The 15,760-nt window shown below is 39.8% G+C and overlaps 2 protein-coding genes across 3 annotated transcripts in view; one reads left to right on the forward strand and one right to left on the reverse strand.

Annotated features, from left to right (window-relative positions):
- Positions 1-8,880, forward strand: part of kcnb1 (potassium voltage-gated channel, Shab-related subfamily, member 1) — a 45,802-nt gene extending 36,922 nt beyond the window's left edge. Inside the window, exon 3 of one of the 2 annotated variants that reach the window (XM_030421051.1) lies at positions 972-2,894. In XM_030421051.1, the coding sequence (XP_030276911.1) occupies positions 972-2,894 (1,923 nt within the window). Of the gene's footprint in view, positions 1-971 lie in introns of both variants that reach the window. The other variant, XM_030421049.1, reaches the window with a different exon arrangement.
- On the reverse strand, positions 8,653-14,026 carry LOC115583850 (somatomedin-B and thrombospondin type-1 domain-containing protein). Its single transcript, XM_030421052.1, has 5 exons — positions 13,636-14,026; positions 11,759-11,950; positions 11,213-11,291; positions 10,927-11,109; positions 8,653-9,353 (listed from the first exon to the last, which is right to left on the reverse strand). Exons 1-5 carry the CDS (start codon positions 13,871-13,873, stop codon positions 9,236-9,238), a joined length of 810 nt encoding a protein of 269 aa, XP_030276912.1. The 5' UTR covers positions 13,874-14,026; the 3' UTR covers positions 8,653-9,235.
- Between the last annotated feature and the right edge of the window lie 1,734 nt (positions 14,027-15,760).

Consider the following 15,760-nt stretch of genomic DNA (forward strand, 5'->3'; position numbering starts at 1 on the left):
GCCTGTTGTATGATTATTTGAGCAACTTCATGCGAATTTCAGTGGTCAGGAGTGCATTCAAAGGCTGAGTGATCATACGGTTCATGACCTGTTTTTATTTTCTTGCTTCTGTTTGACTGTAGTTGTTGATGGCTATGTCAATTGGTCCTCCACTTTTGATACCATATCTCAATAACTATTTGATGGATTGCCATGACATTTCATACAGGCATCCCTGCACCCCAAATGTTTATTTGTAGTTTTCTCTAGTGCCGCCATTAGGTTTACATTTTTGGTTTTGAGTAACCAAGTTTTGAGTGGATGACCATGAAATTACATTATAATCAGCACTGACTGTACTTGTTTGTTTATTGCTAATAAGAACATCTTTGCATGCCAACATGCTTAACTATGATTGTGGTGGTCAAGTCAAGTCAATTGTATCTATATAGCACCAATTCACAACAAAAGTTACCTCATGACCCTTTTTCATTGGAGGAGGTCTAGACCACACTCTTTAATTAATTATACAATTTACAGAAACCCAGCTAACATCCTTTATAATGAAAACAACAAGGAAATCTCCCTATGTACAATACGAAACTTTTAAATTCTATATTTGGAAAAGTACAAGTCACATAAGCTGTATCCTGCAATGCTTTTGCTTTTGTTTATAAGTTGCTAAGCATTATTATCCAGTACATTAAACTCACTCATGTGGTTAAGCCTGATAAGTGAGTCATGAATAAATAAATAAAAAGTGCTCAAAAGTCAAACCAGTCCCTTAGCCCTCAGCCACTCACACACTTTGTTAGGCATTTATTGAAGGTTGGTTTAGATTATGAGGTTATTTGAATTCACTTGCAGACAGCACTTACTGATATGCATTTGTAATTGTCTTATAAGAATAAGGACAACTTTTATAACTGATGTATGCCATTCCATAAATCTGCAATCCTTTCTCATATTCTTTTTATAAATGTGTCTTTCAGATCCTGGCAATCATCTCCATCCTCTTCATCGTGCTATCCACCATTGCCTTGTCTCTGAACACACTTCCAGAGCTACAAGACACAGATGAGTTTGGCCAGTCGTCAGACAACCCACAGCTGGCCCACGTGGAAGCTGTATGTATTGCCTGGTTTACCATGGAGTACCTGCTTCGCTTTCTCTCCTCCCCCAATAAGTGGAAGTTCTTTAAGGGTCCTCTGAACGTCATTGATTTGTTGGCCATCTTGCCGTATTACGTCACCATCTTCCTGACAGAATCCAACAAAAGCGTACTGCAATTTCAGAACGTCCGTCGCGTGGTTCAGATTTTTCGGATCATGCGTATCCTGCGCATCCTGAAGCTGGCTCGTCACTCCACGGGTCTTCAGTCTCTTGGCTTCACCCTTCGGAGGAGTTACAATGAGCTGGGCCTGCTCATCCTTTTCCTGGCCATGGGTATCATGATCTTCTCCAGTCTGGTGTTCTTTGCTGAGAAGGATGAGGAGGATACAAAGTTTAAAAGCATTCCAGCTTCTTTTTGGTGGGCTACTATTACAATGACCACAGTAGGCTATGGAGATATCTACCCAAAAACTCTGCTGGGAAAGATAGTGGGGGGTTTATGCTGCATAGCTGGAGTTCTGGTGATTGCCCTGCCTATTCCCATTATTGTGAATAACTTCTCTGAATTCTACAAGGAGCAGAAGAGGCAGGAAAAAGCACTTAAACGAAGAGAGGCCCTAGAGAGGGCAAAGAGAAATGGCAGCATTGTCTCCATGAACTTGAAAGAGGCATTCGCCCGAAGTGCAGAACTGATGGATGTGGTCGTGGAGAAAAGTGAGCGGCCTCATGACAATCACCTCTCTCCAAGCCGTTGGAAATGGACCCCAAAGAGGGCTACATCAGAGACGAGCTCAAACCGTTCCTTCAACGCCCAGGAGTTAAGCTCTCTTAACAAGGGCCGAGCCACAAGTCCCCAGAGGCTAAATGTTCAGAAGCTAGAGGAGATGTACAACCAGATGGCCAAGACACAATCCCAGCCAAACCTCAATGCTAAAGACAAAGGCTCCAGAGCGGGCAAACAGAGGGATGAGATAGAGCTGGGGGCCATCCAAGATCACGGCCCACCTGTGGTGGGAACCAGAGATGGAGTGGGAGACATGAAAAGCTTGTCCAGCATTGACAGCTACATCAGTTGTGCTACAGACTTTCAGGAGAATCCACGCTTCCCCCATAGTCCAGCAGTGGATCTTGGCCTCCATGAAAGCAACAGGTTCTCCCACAGTCCAGCTACAGCTTTGTCCCAGCATGGCAGTACAAAAGGCCAGCAAACCACTGCAGAGCGTGAGCCGATGCTGACGCCTATGTCTGTCACGAAGCCCTCATACTCAGAGAATGCACGAAAATTCTTCTTTTCTGGCAACTCCTCAAAAGGCCTTATCCCAAAAGGAGGCTGTCGCAGCGAGGGGGAGTCAGGCCCATCCCCGCTTTCAGACAGCTCTGTCCTGTCAGATCACTCTCTGTTGAGCCCTGAAGTTTCTGTCTATACCACTGCCAGCAGCAGAACCCCACCGAAGTCCCCGGAGAGCACTGCCCTGGGCCCAACTGTCTTCACCTTCCACGACTCCTCCATCAGCAAATACATCGACGCTGACACAGATGACGATGAGCACCTCCGAGACAACTCTGATGCTAGTCCCTCAGAGCGTCTTTTGGCTGGTTCAAGCCCAAAACGCAGCATCAACATAAATTACCAGAAAGGCACCAACCATTTAGAAGCAGCCCAAAAAATGCTGGGCCAAAACTGTCTGTTCCCCATTGAAGGGATTCGTGGGGTAGCTCATGAGAACCACATAGGACCTGAGATGGCACGTAGACCAAAGGTTGAGAGGGGGCGTCAAAACACTTTAGATAAAGGCCTCTGAGGTACAAGTGAAGCTGACATAAACAGGAAACTGGAGCCAGAGTGTTTGTGTTCGATGGAGACACCGGATGGACTAAAAACACTCTATAAGCCAGAGACAAAGGAAACAGTGAGAGACAAAAAGTCTCACTGAAACATTTCGAATCACAAATTACCTGAGCATGCCAATGGGCATTAAGCTTAGGGTGAACATGTGTGGTGAATACTCTGGGAGAAAAACACTAAATTGGAGAATGTCACTGCCCCTCCTTCAACTCATTCCTATTAGTGGTATAACACACCCACAGAACAAAAGGAGCACTCCCAGGTAGCCAACTAGTCCGTCCAGAGATCCCTGTGGAAGTTGTCAGAGAAATTAAGATCCGGTTATTAACTGGTGTAACCCAACTGAATGTTTGTTTTAGCAGCATGGGAGGATATCTCTTATTTTCTCCAGGAAGAAAACCCCAGCTGCCCACTATCCCATTACTGAGTCCCAGTTCATTTTGTAGTCTTGGAGATACAGGAGAGGACCTAGAAGCCTATAAGCTACTTACTTGTGCCCTCCATTCCCAAAACTGGCCTTAGTCATATACATTTGTAGGGGTGTGCATGACTGCATACAAGTGTGTGTGTGTGTGTGTGTGTGTGTGTGTGTGTGTGTGTGTGTGTGTGTATGTGTGTGTGTGTGTGTGCGTGTATGAATGTCGATGGGTGATCTAATTCATCTATACACACTCTTGAGATTGTCTTACCTGATTTATTTTTATATAGATAAGAGAAAGTTCCTTATAGAAATGCGTGATATGCTAGTCTGCTGTGTCATAATCATATGTGAAGATTAATCCTGTGTGAGGTTCAATGTCTTGGCGCAGAGGCTGCAGTTATTGGATGCTTCAGCCCATCCTCCGTTATGAAGAGCGCTCTTTATTGAACAGTATTTTGCTATTCCCTATGTTGTCATGTCATGGTGAGAATGGATGACACTTTTCGATCTTGAGCAGTCGATATTGTTTTTGCTCCTCAGTATCATTTTTAAAAAGATGGTAGTGGACCAGGATTTTTTGATATGGGCTAACATAGCAGCCAGAAATAATAAGCTTGCTGCATAAAAGCGCACATTTAGGAAGCATGCATGTGCCCAACCAATAGACATGCACAAAAAATGAGACGCATTTAGAAATGATTTTTTTTTTTTTTTAGTTTACAGCATATGATTCTTATTGACATAAAGATTATATATCGGTAACAGATGTTTAGCATGCATTGGCCTTCCTTTGACCAACATGAAAGTAGCCAAAGAGATCGCACTCTCAGATAATTGGAAATGCATGTATTTGATACTGAAAGCAGAGAGGTTCTCCATCTTTACATTGTTCCTTAAAATAATCTGTTATAGCACTCAGTGTACACTGCCAGATTAACCTAACCAGTCAGTTGTAAATCCCTGACCTGATAAAACACATGCATGAGTACACACAACCACTGAAGATACGTGCAGGTGTGGAAGACAGATCTTCAGGATAGATAGATAATATACTTAGTTTCCATGGTGACAGCAGCTGTCCTCAAAGGCTGGCAGCGGCACAGCAACAGTTTGTTAGGGGCGGGAAGGTCTGGTTGCATGCGTTCAAAACATATACAAAAACATACACAGGCATGCACCCATAAAATGAAAAGTGTGCACAGTAGTCATCTGTCATCAGAACCACTCCTCACTGTGCATATTTATGAGTACTGTATCAATGCAACATTATAATGTAAGGACCGTGTGCATTGTTATGTCTATGTCCAAAACTATGTAGCATCCCATGAAAACTCCCTACAAATTCCCTACAAATTATTTATCTGTTTGTATTAGCACATAGCAGATAGAACAGTCTTACATAACACACATAACTATTAAAAACTACAAATTACAAGAATGATCATTTACTGAGCACAACTGGTGAAATTCCTGAAAGAAACACAACATGGCACAGTAATAGAAAATATGGCCTTAGAATAATGCCACAATACGGATGTGCAATACTGTATGAAAGGGATAATGCCGGAGGAGGTGTCCATTATCAGGAATTAATGGATGATGTTTTGCCCCGTGGAGTACATTTATTCTTGATTATGGACAGTTTGAAGGCCATTATTTTGCATATACCATTGTCACTTGCCAAAGAAAAAAAACATGAATACCATTAACGTATATTTTTAAGTGTTTTATGATCAAAATGTTTTATACAAGCAGTAACTCTGTTTCCCTGGCAACACCTGAGACTTTGACTTATTGCTGACTAATCATTACAATCCCATGAGGTTCTTATGTAATCACTCCACCAGTAAATAGGACGGACCTTAGATACGACTTACCAACGGGAGATAAACTAGTCTGCTCAGCTTATTGAACCCTTTGGCTCAGCTGTTAGCCAAATAGCTAACTTTATGCTTTCAAGAATCAAAGTCAGTAACATTGCATACGGAAAACAGTGAATATGACTTCACAGCATGTTAAACAACAAGGCTAACTAGCTAACCAGCCATCAGAATCAAGTATTCGCTAGATGGCATACATCTTGATATTATGAAATTTACTTAAAAGCACTTAATAAATGTAAGGACTGGGTAACATAATAAAATATAACAATTTTGTGACCAAATACCTCGATATCGATATTCCGACAACATTGTAGAGATGACTATTTGTACGTGCACCAAATATCAACACAATGACATTTTTGATAAAGAATCATCAGTAATGTTGATTTAATGACTAAGGTAAAGGAACATTTTTGCATCCATATATATGCCTAGGCAAAGTACTACATGAATATAAATCATGCTGTAGTACAGAGAATGAATCTAATCCCTTTAAACATTTCAAGATCAGGTATGTCTTGTGTCTTCACAACTTTCACCAATTTAAATGAGACAGGTGAAGAAGAACCTCACTGCCAAATTTACAAAGAAATGGACCAAACTTTTAAAGCCTCCCGACACAAATATATTTGTAACAGATGCAAATGAAAGAGGTCATTATGAAGGTAGGTGTTGAGTAAAATTGATTCAAAATCAACAGACGGTGATCTACATAAAATGTTTAGTTGTGCTGTGGTCCAGAGTCTAATCACAACCCTGATTTCATTTTCTGCTTTAATCACAGAGTTGAACCATTTCATATTGCTCTCCCATAGTGAGAGGAGCAGAGGTGTGAAAGGAATACCAATGAATGTGAGAGGCAGAGCCAACCATGTGTGTGTGTGTGTGTGTGTGTGTGTGTGTGTGTGTGACTGCTGTGACTGCTGTGAAGCTAGGGCATTAGAGCAGTTTGGCTGCAGCTCCATGGAGAAGAATGAACTGTTTCGGATATGAATGTATGCATGTCAGGGGGAATCCTGCTTTTGTTTTCTCCATATTCTATCTGCAGTCTGATCCTAACATGCAGTCATAACACAGATTGTAATTTCAAGAAATCTCCAATCATATGCGAAAATTAAGATTGCATTAGCACACTTTTAATCTTTGAAGTGGAGCTTAATTTACAGTCATCAAAAGTGATGGGAGGAGCATTTTATGAGTCTTATTTAGCACACGTGATTAGAGAAAAATCTGTTTTATGCAGCAGTCACTATGTATTACAGCATTCTTTCCTTTTAGTCACGTACAAATTGTAATCTTTGTCTTAAATTGCATATTAAGTATCTGCAACAAAAAATGATCACATTCACAGTTATTTTGAATCATAAACTTATGTATCATCTGCAAAGAAATGTGCCCAGATTAAATAATTGTATTTTAGAAGGAGAAAATGTCCAGTGGCATAGCAATCAGTTGAAGATATCTAATATTTTCCTAATCGCCTCTGGTGATATTCATGTTTTTTAAATAGCGTCTCCTATAGTGATATTCATTCTTGAATATTTCTCACCCCAATAAACTTAACTTAAAACTAATTCTTTATATCGCATTATGTGGTGGAAAAGCCACAGATTCAATCATACAATGAAAACATGATACACATTCATCTTTGTCCATTACATTTTTATTGGCCTAAGAGTGAAATTTAGTTAAAAGCCTGCCAATTGGATGTGAGTTCCTGAATAAAGGTGCATTATGTAATTTCTGGGGATACATTTTAATCAGAAGAGAAAGATATTGGCTGATTTTTTTATGCCTACACAAACTAAATAAAGACAATTAATATGTTTTCAAGGCTGCTTAACTGAATAATCAAACTGACCCTTAACGAACAACACAATTTCATACTGTTTTACTTTGTTTATATTTGGCGGACCCTGCCACTTTTTCTAGCTTCAAACAGTGTTCTTGGGACCATATTTTCCTCTCAAAACAGTTTGTTCATTAAGTTATTGAAAAAAATATATATTTTTGAGTTTGTTTTATTACCTCATTAATTTCGTAAATATAAGAATCCCGACTTCAAATTTATTTTCCAAAGTACATAGTGCTCCTTTAACTTTCCACTGCATATTTATCTTTATTTTTTTGAAAAGTCAAGGCCAATGTATGCCCAACATGTGTTAGTGTTTTTCCTAAGTTGAGAAGAAACACTTTTAAGTTAAGCCTCTCCATCTGGGCGCATTACATTATTCGACAATGATTTGGATCAGGATCTTTCTTTTTTTCGAGTGCTGAGATAAAGGGCATTCAGCTCATGAAGCATCATGTGAGCTTCTGTCCCATCATTTAGGGTTTCTATATATGGTAGTCAGGGACCAGTTTTCACTAAAATATATCTCTAAACAATGATGACAATCAATTATTCCATTATTCGGCAGCAAGCAGTATTGTAGAGAACTGAGATTTAATATGGGCACCCATGTGCATACACACACTCACATGAACACATGATATCCTGATGGTAGTATGATACTAACTTTTAGACAAGGTAAGAAACATCAAGCCTGGTATTGTGATTTGATACCTAGACTGTGATACTGTGACATAATACCACAACAATACACACAATATAAATTTATTTTTACATCTCATGCTTGTTTTTATTTTATTTGGGCACTTCTCTCCATCTTCAAGGGAGCCGTTCAAATTAATGAATCTAATGGTATAAAAGAGCTTTTCATTTCAACGAGATCCCTGTGGAAAAATTCCATGACTAAACTGTCATGCTTTATGAAGAAAAACACACTCAAGTGACTTGTTTGAGTTCTCATTTATTGACACAGATTCAGATGAAGAGCACAGTTTTCTCAGACATTTCCATCACAAGACTCCCCACTGTACAGTAAATGCATTTAGTTGAAACCTAAAATAGAATTTGGTTGTCTCACTAGCTGCTAAATTTATCTGTAAAGAGGTTCAAGTCTTTTTAGTTTCTGTAAGAACCCCATAGGACCCTTTTCCAGGACGTGTGGTAGTTTCCAAAAACCCAGTGAGAACCACTGCTTTAGCAAGTAGCCCTATTCCACATACTCTGAATCTAACACTGTATTACAGGGTTGGGGTCGATTCAGGATGCCTTGATGGAGTAAAACACACATCACACATGACATTATAAAAAGGAACCAGTATTAGAGCATGAGACAAATTACGACCTAGTACAAATTAAAAGCATAAAATATATTTTTTCTACGTCTCTCAGTGGAATTGACCCCAACCTTGCCTAAGCCATCAGTCTTTGTAAGTACACTGTTTCCAGGGAATTGAAAAAAAAAAGATATTTGAACGACCTTAGCCAGCTCTTATACAATGTTGTTTGTAGGTCCCGAGGCTGTCTGTTTTGTAAAAAAAAAAGAAAAAAAGAAGACACATTTTTACCTGTTGACTTTCTATGCTGTTGTTTCTGTATAAATGTTCTATTGTTCAGTGCATGTTGTAACTTTGGCGTTGTGACTGGTTGTGATTCACACAGAGCCAGTTCTTGTCATGTAAAAAAAAAAAACTGTCTCTATGTCCCAAGATATTTCTATTTCTTAAGAAAAGCAACATTTCCCTTGGATGACTCAAAATGAAATAAATCTGATCACTTTACATTTTGATTAGGATTCGCTGACTTTCATTTTCACTGTTAATTAGCATTTTTTTTTTTTTATGCAACCTTAATTTGGAAATGCATTATTAAAGTTGTGCAGTAAGGACAGAACCAATTATTATGTTCTGACTAAGAAATATGTTTGTTTGTTTTTTATTTATTGGCACACATTCACCTTTATGAATTAAACATTCACATGTAGTTGCACTGGTCTAGAGAAGAAAAAAACATGGGCAGCATAACTAAAAAAGCACAGATGAGCATTGACTAGCTCTCTTTAATAAAGCAGATTGTTTGTAATTATCACTGTCAGATTGTTCTTTATGCACATGTCTGGTTAAAAGTGTACCGGAGGGCAGATGTTAGATGAAGAGGAAGCTGTGGGCTGTTGGGCAGGAGCAGGCCTCCAGCCTCCCCACACGCCTCCACACACCCCTGCATCGAGGGTTTCCCACCGCCTGCCACTGGAGAGACTGTCTTCTGCAGGAAGGAAGGATGAAGGAGTTGGATTTCTGTTTAAATCCAAGTGATGAACAATGTTGCCATCTAGTGGCTGTCCTCACTTTTAGCAATAAGATCTGAGAAATAGGGTGTAAATTAAGTGGTCTGTGATACATGTATTGGCACCCTATCCATCACTGCACCTCTCAAAATACAGACACTGATATTGTATCAGAAACAATAACAGGTAGAACAGTGTTCTGTCTATGTAGTGTGACAATCTTTATTGGCGGCTGAGATGAGAGCATACTGCAGATACACTCCTGTTTCATTCGAATAAGAGCCCACTCAAAAACACCGCCTGTGGATATGGTTGGGGTTACATTCAGGGTGAACCCATCTCAGGTTTAAAGGTTGCCTGTCCAGTTTTGACCTCAGGTATCGCTAAAGGGTATTTTTCTTAGTCTTGTGCATGTGCAAGATGATGCACATGCAGCGAACATGCACACCAGTGACTATTCCACTGATCTACAGGTGGTGGCTGACTTTATTGGTAATGTAAAGGCAGAAAACAAGGGTACAACCAATGCAAGTGTGCAACTTTTAAGATAAAATCAGGAAATGCATTCATCACATTTGTGACACCACTACACTTTGATGTTTAGATGAATGCTCACCAGGATAAGGACTTCAAATGGACTGCTCAAGAACTACATCGTCAGCGGTATGGGTTTTTGTTTTTACACTTCAAAAAAACAATATCTGTGTTTTCTTGTGCTTTTTCAGGTTTTCTTTTTTATGGTAAGAGACTTACGATTATTGTAAAAATATATATTTTTTTAAGAATGTGCTATCCACAATTCATAATATATGATAATTTACCTTCTTGAGAGGAGTAAGAGAAGATTGTTCTCCACACTCATGTGTACAGAAAATATGAAGCTGCGGTTAGAAGCTGGTAAGCTTAGCTTAGCACAAAGTAAGGAAATGGTAAAACAGCTAGTGTGGCTCTTTCCAACAGTATCAAAATGTGCCTTTCAGCTCAAGCTACATATTTCCAGCACAGACGTGAGAGTGGAAACAATCTTGGACCATGAATCCAAAAAGGCAATCGCCAGGTTCAAAGGAGTGAATTGAAACCAGGGCCGATACATTATGATCGCACTTCCAATGCAAACAAATATACTGTATGATGAAATAGACAAATATACATGGCACTTAAAGCCTCTGTGATTTTTGGTAAGTCATTTTTCCGTGGAAATATTATAACCTATTATGAATCGTGAAGTGGTGTTTTTTTAATAGTGTTTTTGCTGGTAATTACACATTACTTGACTCCCACGGAGTGAAAGGTCACCTTCATTAGTGTATTGAATTTCTTTACATATGAGCAAAACAAACTTCAAGCTAATTTCATGGTTGAGTAAACCCTTAGCTGGGCTTTAAAAACAAATACCTTATCTCTTATGGTTATTAACACTTCCTGAACAACACAAGCTTAAAACTTTGAGACTTTTCTAAATAGAAAGAATGTTAACCCGCTGAACATTACTTTTCTTTTCGACTTTCCATCGATTGTGACGATGTTTGCCTCTTTTTTTTTCGTTGTTACCTGTCCGTGTCATTTTCCCCGCCGTCTCCTGCGCAGTGTGCCTGTCCAGCAGCAAGAGCAGGCGGCTGGCACTCGACACACACATGGTGGCCCTCCCTCAGGTACTGCATCCACTGGGTGTGTGGGCCCCCGCTCTGCTGGCATCCTTTTGTCAGAGAGGTCAACTGAAACTGGACACAATACCTATTTTACACACACACACACACACACACACACACACACACAACTAATCTCAGGCTGAATTCATATATGAGTGTAAGTTCACATTTTGCCGGAGGCATGTTACCCTGAAATGTCGCTGCTGTCAGGGATGTCTCTTTTCTTCCTGGCGTTGCCATAGCCACCCGTGATAATAAGCGCTGGGACTGCAGAGGGAGTGTCCGTGACAAGAACATTATGTGTGACTACATGTTGTAATACAGAGGCCACATACGTTTACAGTGCGCATTTTCTGCGCATCAGATGTTCTTGAACATAGAATTCTCTGGCCTGTCATGTTCAAATTGAGGAAGTGAAGAGGAAATACAGGTGAATCTGCACTGATGAGGTGACGTCTTGTGTGATTTATTTGACATATTGCAGACAGGAAAATCAGGTACAAACAGCTTCATTCACCTTTAAATCTAGTGGCTACATATCATACTGCTTACACAACTACAATATGTCTGACCACCCCATAGATCATCATCTCAAGGCAGGTGAGCTGTGAGGTGGGCTGGATAACAACATGAAGCGATTACACCAATCATGATTTTTATTTGAGAATGTCAGAGAATATTGTGGCGGTCACAGGGACACATGGAAGGATCCAGGTAGTTTTTTTTTTTCTCACCAAGTGAGTTGTGACAGTGCCCGTGATGGGTCCAGTACTCTGCACAGCCGGCATGCTCCTCCAGATGGGGACAGGGTTTGCCTGCATTGAGTGGCTCCTGCAGGACGGTCCTGCTCCGCCTGCGGACCGTCGCCCTGCAGGGCTCAGCACAGCCTGACCACTGCGTCCACTCACTTACAACACAGGACACCGCTGAAGGTGAACAGACAGAGCACATACAGCTGAGGAAGAGACAAAACCAGCTCCATAGAAACAGTTTATAGTCATTATATTTCAACTGATCAAGATTGCAGAATATCAGAATATTGCAATCATACTGTATGTATAGGAAACTGGATTGTGTGACACACATGGAGAATCATTCATTTCATGCTTCACCTGATTAAGTTTTCATATCAGCGGAGATCAAACCTCTGGCCCCTTGTTAAGATCTCAGTTTAAGCATTTGGAAGCACTTTTAAAAGCCATCCAACCTTCCATACTATAAACATGTGTATTTTAATACAAAACTTTAATAATATAATTTGGCTAAATTGCATTTGTTACGTTTTTAGTTTTTATTGTTCTCCTGATTTCTATGATGAAATTGTGTAACACTTTATAATAACCATCATTGTAAATAGTAAATTGATGGTTAATTAAAATTCAGCTAAAAGTTATTTCACTAATTGTTAACAAACAATTGATTGATTCACAAACCACTAATTAGGCAATTGCTTATTGTTAAGGTGTAGCTGATGTTCACAATACTTTGTGAGTGGTTAATTAATACTCTGTAGTTGTTCATAAACATTATTTGATGACTGTTATAAAGTTACAACTTAAACATTTACAGTTATATAAATATTTATTTAACAGTGAAACAACTATTAATGAAAGTTTAAATAACTGTACATTTACTATTAATTTATGATAGAAATAAGTCAGTTCTGATTAATTTGCTTGAGTATCTCCGTTCGAAGCCACTTTATACTTACACTCCACTGCATTGGACAGGAAAATATTATTTTTTACCCACTAAAGTTATCTAACACTATACATTCCTTTACAAATTAAACATTTTAGACCCTTAATGAGTTTAGCGAGAGACTTATTGTCAAGAGTTTTTAAAGCTGTTAAGTGATAAATTACTATTCAAATAAGTGTTATATTAACTCTATATTCCAACAGTAATCACTGTTTGGTCGGTAACCCACGTCTCTCCTCCATCTGCTCATGCAGCAAAAGACAAAATACATGTTCTAGTATCCCTGTCCACTTTATCCAATCAGGACAGAAAACTCCATAAAGGGGCGGTCATGTAGGATTGCTTATTGCAAAAGGATGCGAAGTTAACACAAACGGCAACAACGCCGAGCAGCTTTAACAAACATACTGATGTACGTAAAGTAGGCTGTTCAAGTTAAGTCCACCTCAGTGACAGTAATGCTACAGTAATAATAATCAGACACTATAGCCTTGTTCTGATGCCTAATGAATACCTTTACTTTTGATACTTAGAGCAGGCTACTTCTCATCGATAATACCATTGAACTTCTACTAAAGTAGGCTACACTGTGTAATTTTATGGAAGCTATGTTAATCAGCAGAGAGAAATTCATTGACTGATAAATGCCTAAACATACAAAATAAACAAACTGATTTTCAAGGACAACACAGCTTCATACTATTTTTACTTTGTTTATTTGGCGGACCCTGCCACCTTTCTAACTTCAAACAGTGTTCTGGGGACCTTTACCCCTTTAATGCAGTTTTGACACGCTTTGGCACTAAACCATCTGAATGACTGTAAACTGTAACCTTTGAAACAAACTTACACACTGTAGTAGAGAATATTTCAACAGTTCAACATGAAATCGACATCAGCACAAACCCACCTGGACAGGCTATCTCATAGTCGTGGCAGCAGTCCAGGGTGGACCCGCAGGCTTGGTCGCAGTAGCAGGAGCCATGAGTCCGGTCAGACCTCCATCCTCTGCTGATGCATGAGGCGTTCCGGCCGGTGCAGCACAGACCTGCATCCCGACAGGCCGACTGACACGGCCCGACGAGGAAGAGAGACACCCCGAGACACACCAAAGTGACAGAGCTGCTGCTCCTCCGCACTGTCATCATGAAGCACCACACACATGGACTTTAGATGGCTTACTGCAACAGTTTTAACCAATCCCTGTCAAAGGTTTTTCACCAGAGGACTGGCCTTAGAATAGACTCCTGTTGTGTTCAGTCAGGTCAGAGGTGTCTGCGACCATCAGGTGCTGCTGAAGCTGGTCGGTGAGTTGGAAGTTATTCCTGTGTCAACTCTGCATCTCTTAAAGGAACAGTTCACCACTGTGGGTCAAGTAAAACGGACAAGAACACACATCTAAGTTCACTGTGACTATGAAATATCAGTTATGCAATAATTAGATTAGATCTAATATGAATATTAATAAAATGCCATTCTTTATTTTATATTGACATTTTTTTACAGTTAATTTGCTACCTCACCAACTGCATTGTCCAAGCTTGATTAGAGAAACTGAAAAAATGCAATTTTCTCCCTCTGCATTTAGATGTTTGATATAGTTTGTCACCTTGAAAACAAGAGTTTAAGCCTCATTGCCCTTGAATGCTCCGTTTAGTGATGGAGCTACGTTACTGTACACAGAAAAGAAAAGTTATAGAATAAAGACAGCACACCTACTGAACTAGAGAATCAATGGCAATTTAACATGTTGTGCAGAAGCTGTCCATAAGTTGTACATAAATAAAGGGAAGAAACTTGCAAAACAACAATAAAAAATCTCTCTCTCTCTCTCTCTCTCTCTCTCTCCCTCTCTCTCTCTCTCTCTCTCTGGATCTGCTGGTGAAGCTGCCAGCTTCCCAGGCCCATGTGTGCCTCAACATGTGAAAAGAGTGGATTACTGAAAACTCCTATGGCCCGAGGTTATTCATGCAAAAAGAACAACAGAGTGGACAGTGCAGGCCTCCCGCTCAAGCTAAGATTCCCATTAGCCTTCTACTGTGTGCTCAGAGGGAGAAGATAGAAGGGAGCACGGGTGGCACGGGTGGCACTGAAAGACTAAAAAACACCACGAGATAAGGGTCGCGATGTACGGAAGAGAGAAACGTGTGTATGAGAAGCATTACAACGGCAGCTCTGGTTGCTTTTCCCCCACATGTGTCTGCAAAACTGTGTAGCTTACAGAGATGAGGACCATGTCAATTTGCTGCTCCAGTAAACAGCACTAACTGGATACAACCGCATACCATAAAGACACCACTCAGGCCCCCTCGCCTGAATTTATAATACGGTTTTTCATCTTATCAAATCTTTCTAAAGGAAAAATTGGAACATTTTCTCATCACGACAATAAAAGTCTCATGAAAAAACAAAGTTTTAGGCATTCAGAAAAGGGTTAGGAGTGTCCATTTGGAAGCATCGACCTGTTGATGCTTTTGCTGTAATGATGTCATGATTTAGCCACAAAATGTCCGTTTTATTTACATGTGTTTGCAATATACATGTTTAAAGAAAACAGAAAAGAAACTATATTATATACATATAAACACATCCTTACACATGCATCCAAGTGTAAACATGAATATTTGTATATACACTGCATACATTCAGTCAGTCTATACAAACACTCAGTTATATAAATTAAGTAACAACCGTGTTGATTATGCAAACTGAGGATAACCGGACGGACAGACGAGAATAGGTTGCAATCTCTTGTCTTCCATAACTCAGTTCACAAGCTGAATGACTTCCCACCACACTCCAGTCAAAAATGTGTCATTTTTTTATGGCACATCCAGTCGCAGCTCCACATCACTCTGCTCTGCGTGCCAACGCTCAGGTACTATACCAGTATGTTCAAGGCACTGACTTTGATGTGATCTTTGACGCGGCTTCCAAGGGTTGCTTAACAACTCACAGTAGGGCAAAAATTCTTGGCAGCATTTGAACTAACCTCCTTCTTACAGCCGTGACCCCATTTCTGTAAATATATTCTG

The sequence above is a fragment of the Sparus aurata genome, chromosome 6 (assembly GCF_900880675.1).
Source record: "Sparus aurata chromosome 6, fSpaAur1.1, whole genome shotgun sequence".
NCBI lineage: Eukaryota > Metazoa > Chordata > Actinopteri > Spariformes > Sparidae > Sparus > Sparus aurata.

What these genes read in the sequence shown, in the direction of transcription:
- LOC115583850 (XM_030421052.1), bottom strand. Translation starts at nt 13,873, where the DNA reads ATGATGACAGTGCGGAGGAGCAGCAGCTCTGTCACTTTGGTGTGTCTC. An exon ending in CTATGAGATAGCCTGTCCAG is followed by an intron (nt 11,951 to 13,635) that starts GTGGGTTTGTGC and finishes GTTCACCTTCAG; the next exon opens with CGGTGTCCTGTGTTGTAAGT. An exon ending in GACAGCAGCGACATTTCAGG is followed by an intron (nt 11,110 to 11,212) that starts GTAACATGCCTC and finishes TGTGTAAAATAG; the next exon opens with GTATTGTGTCCAGTTTCAGT.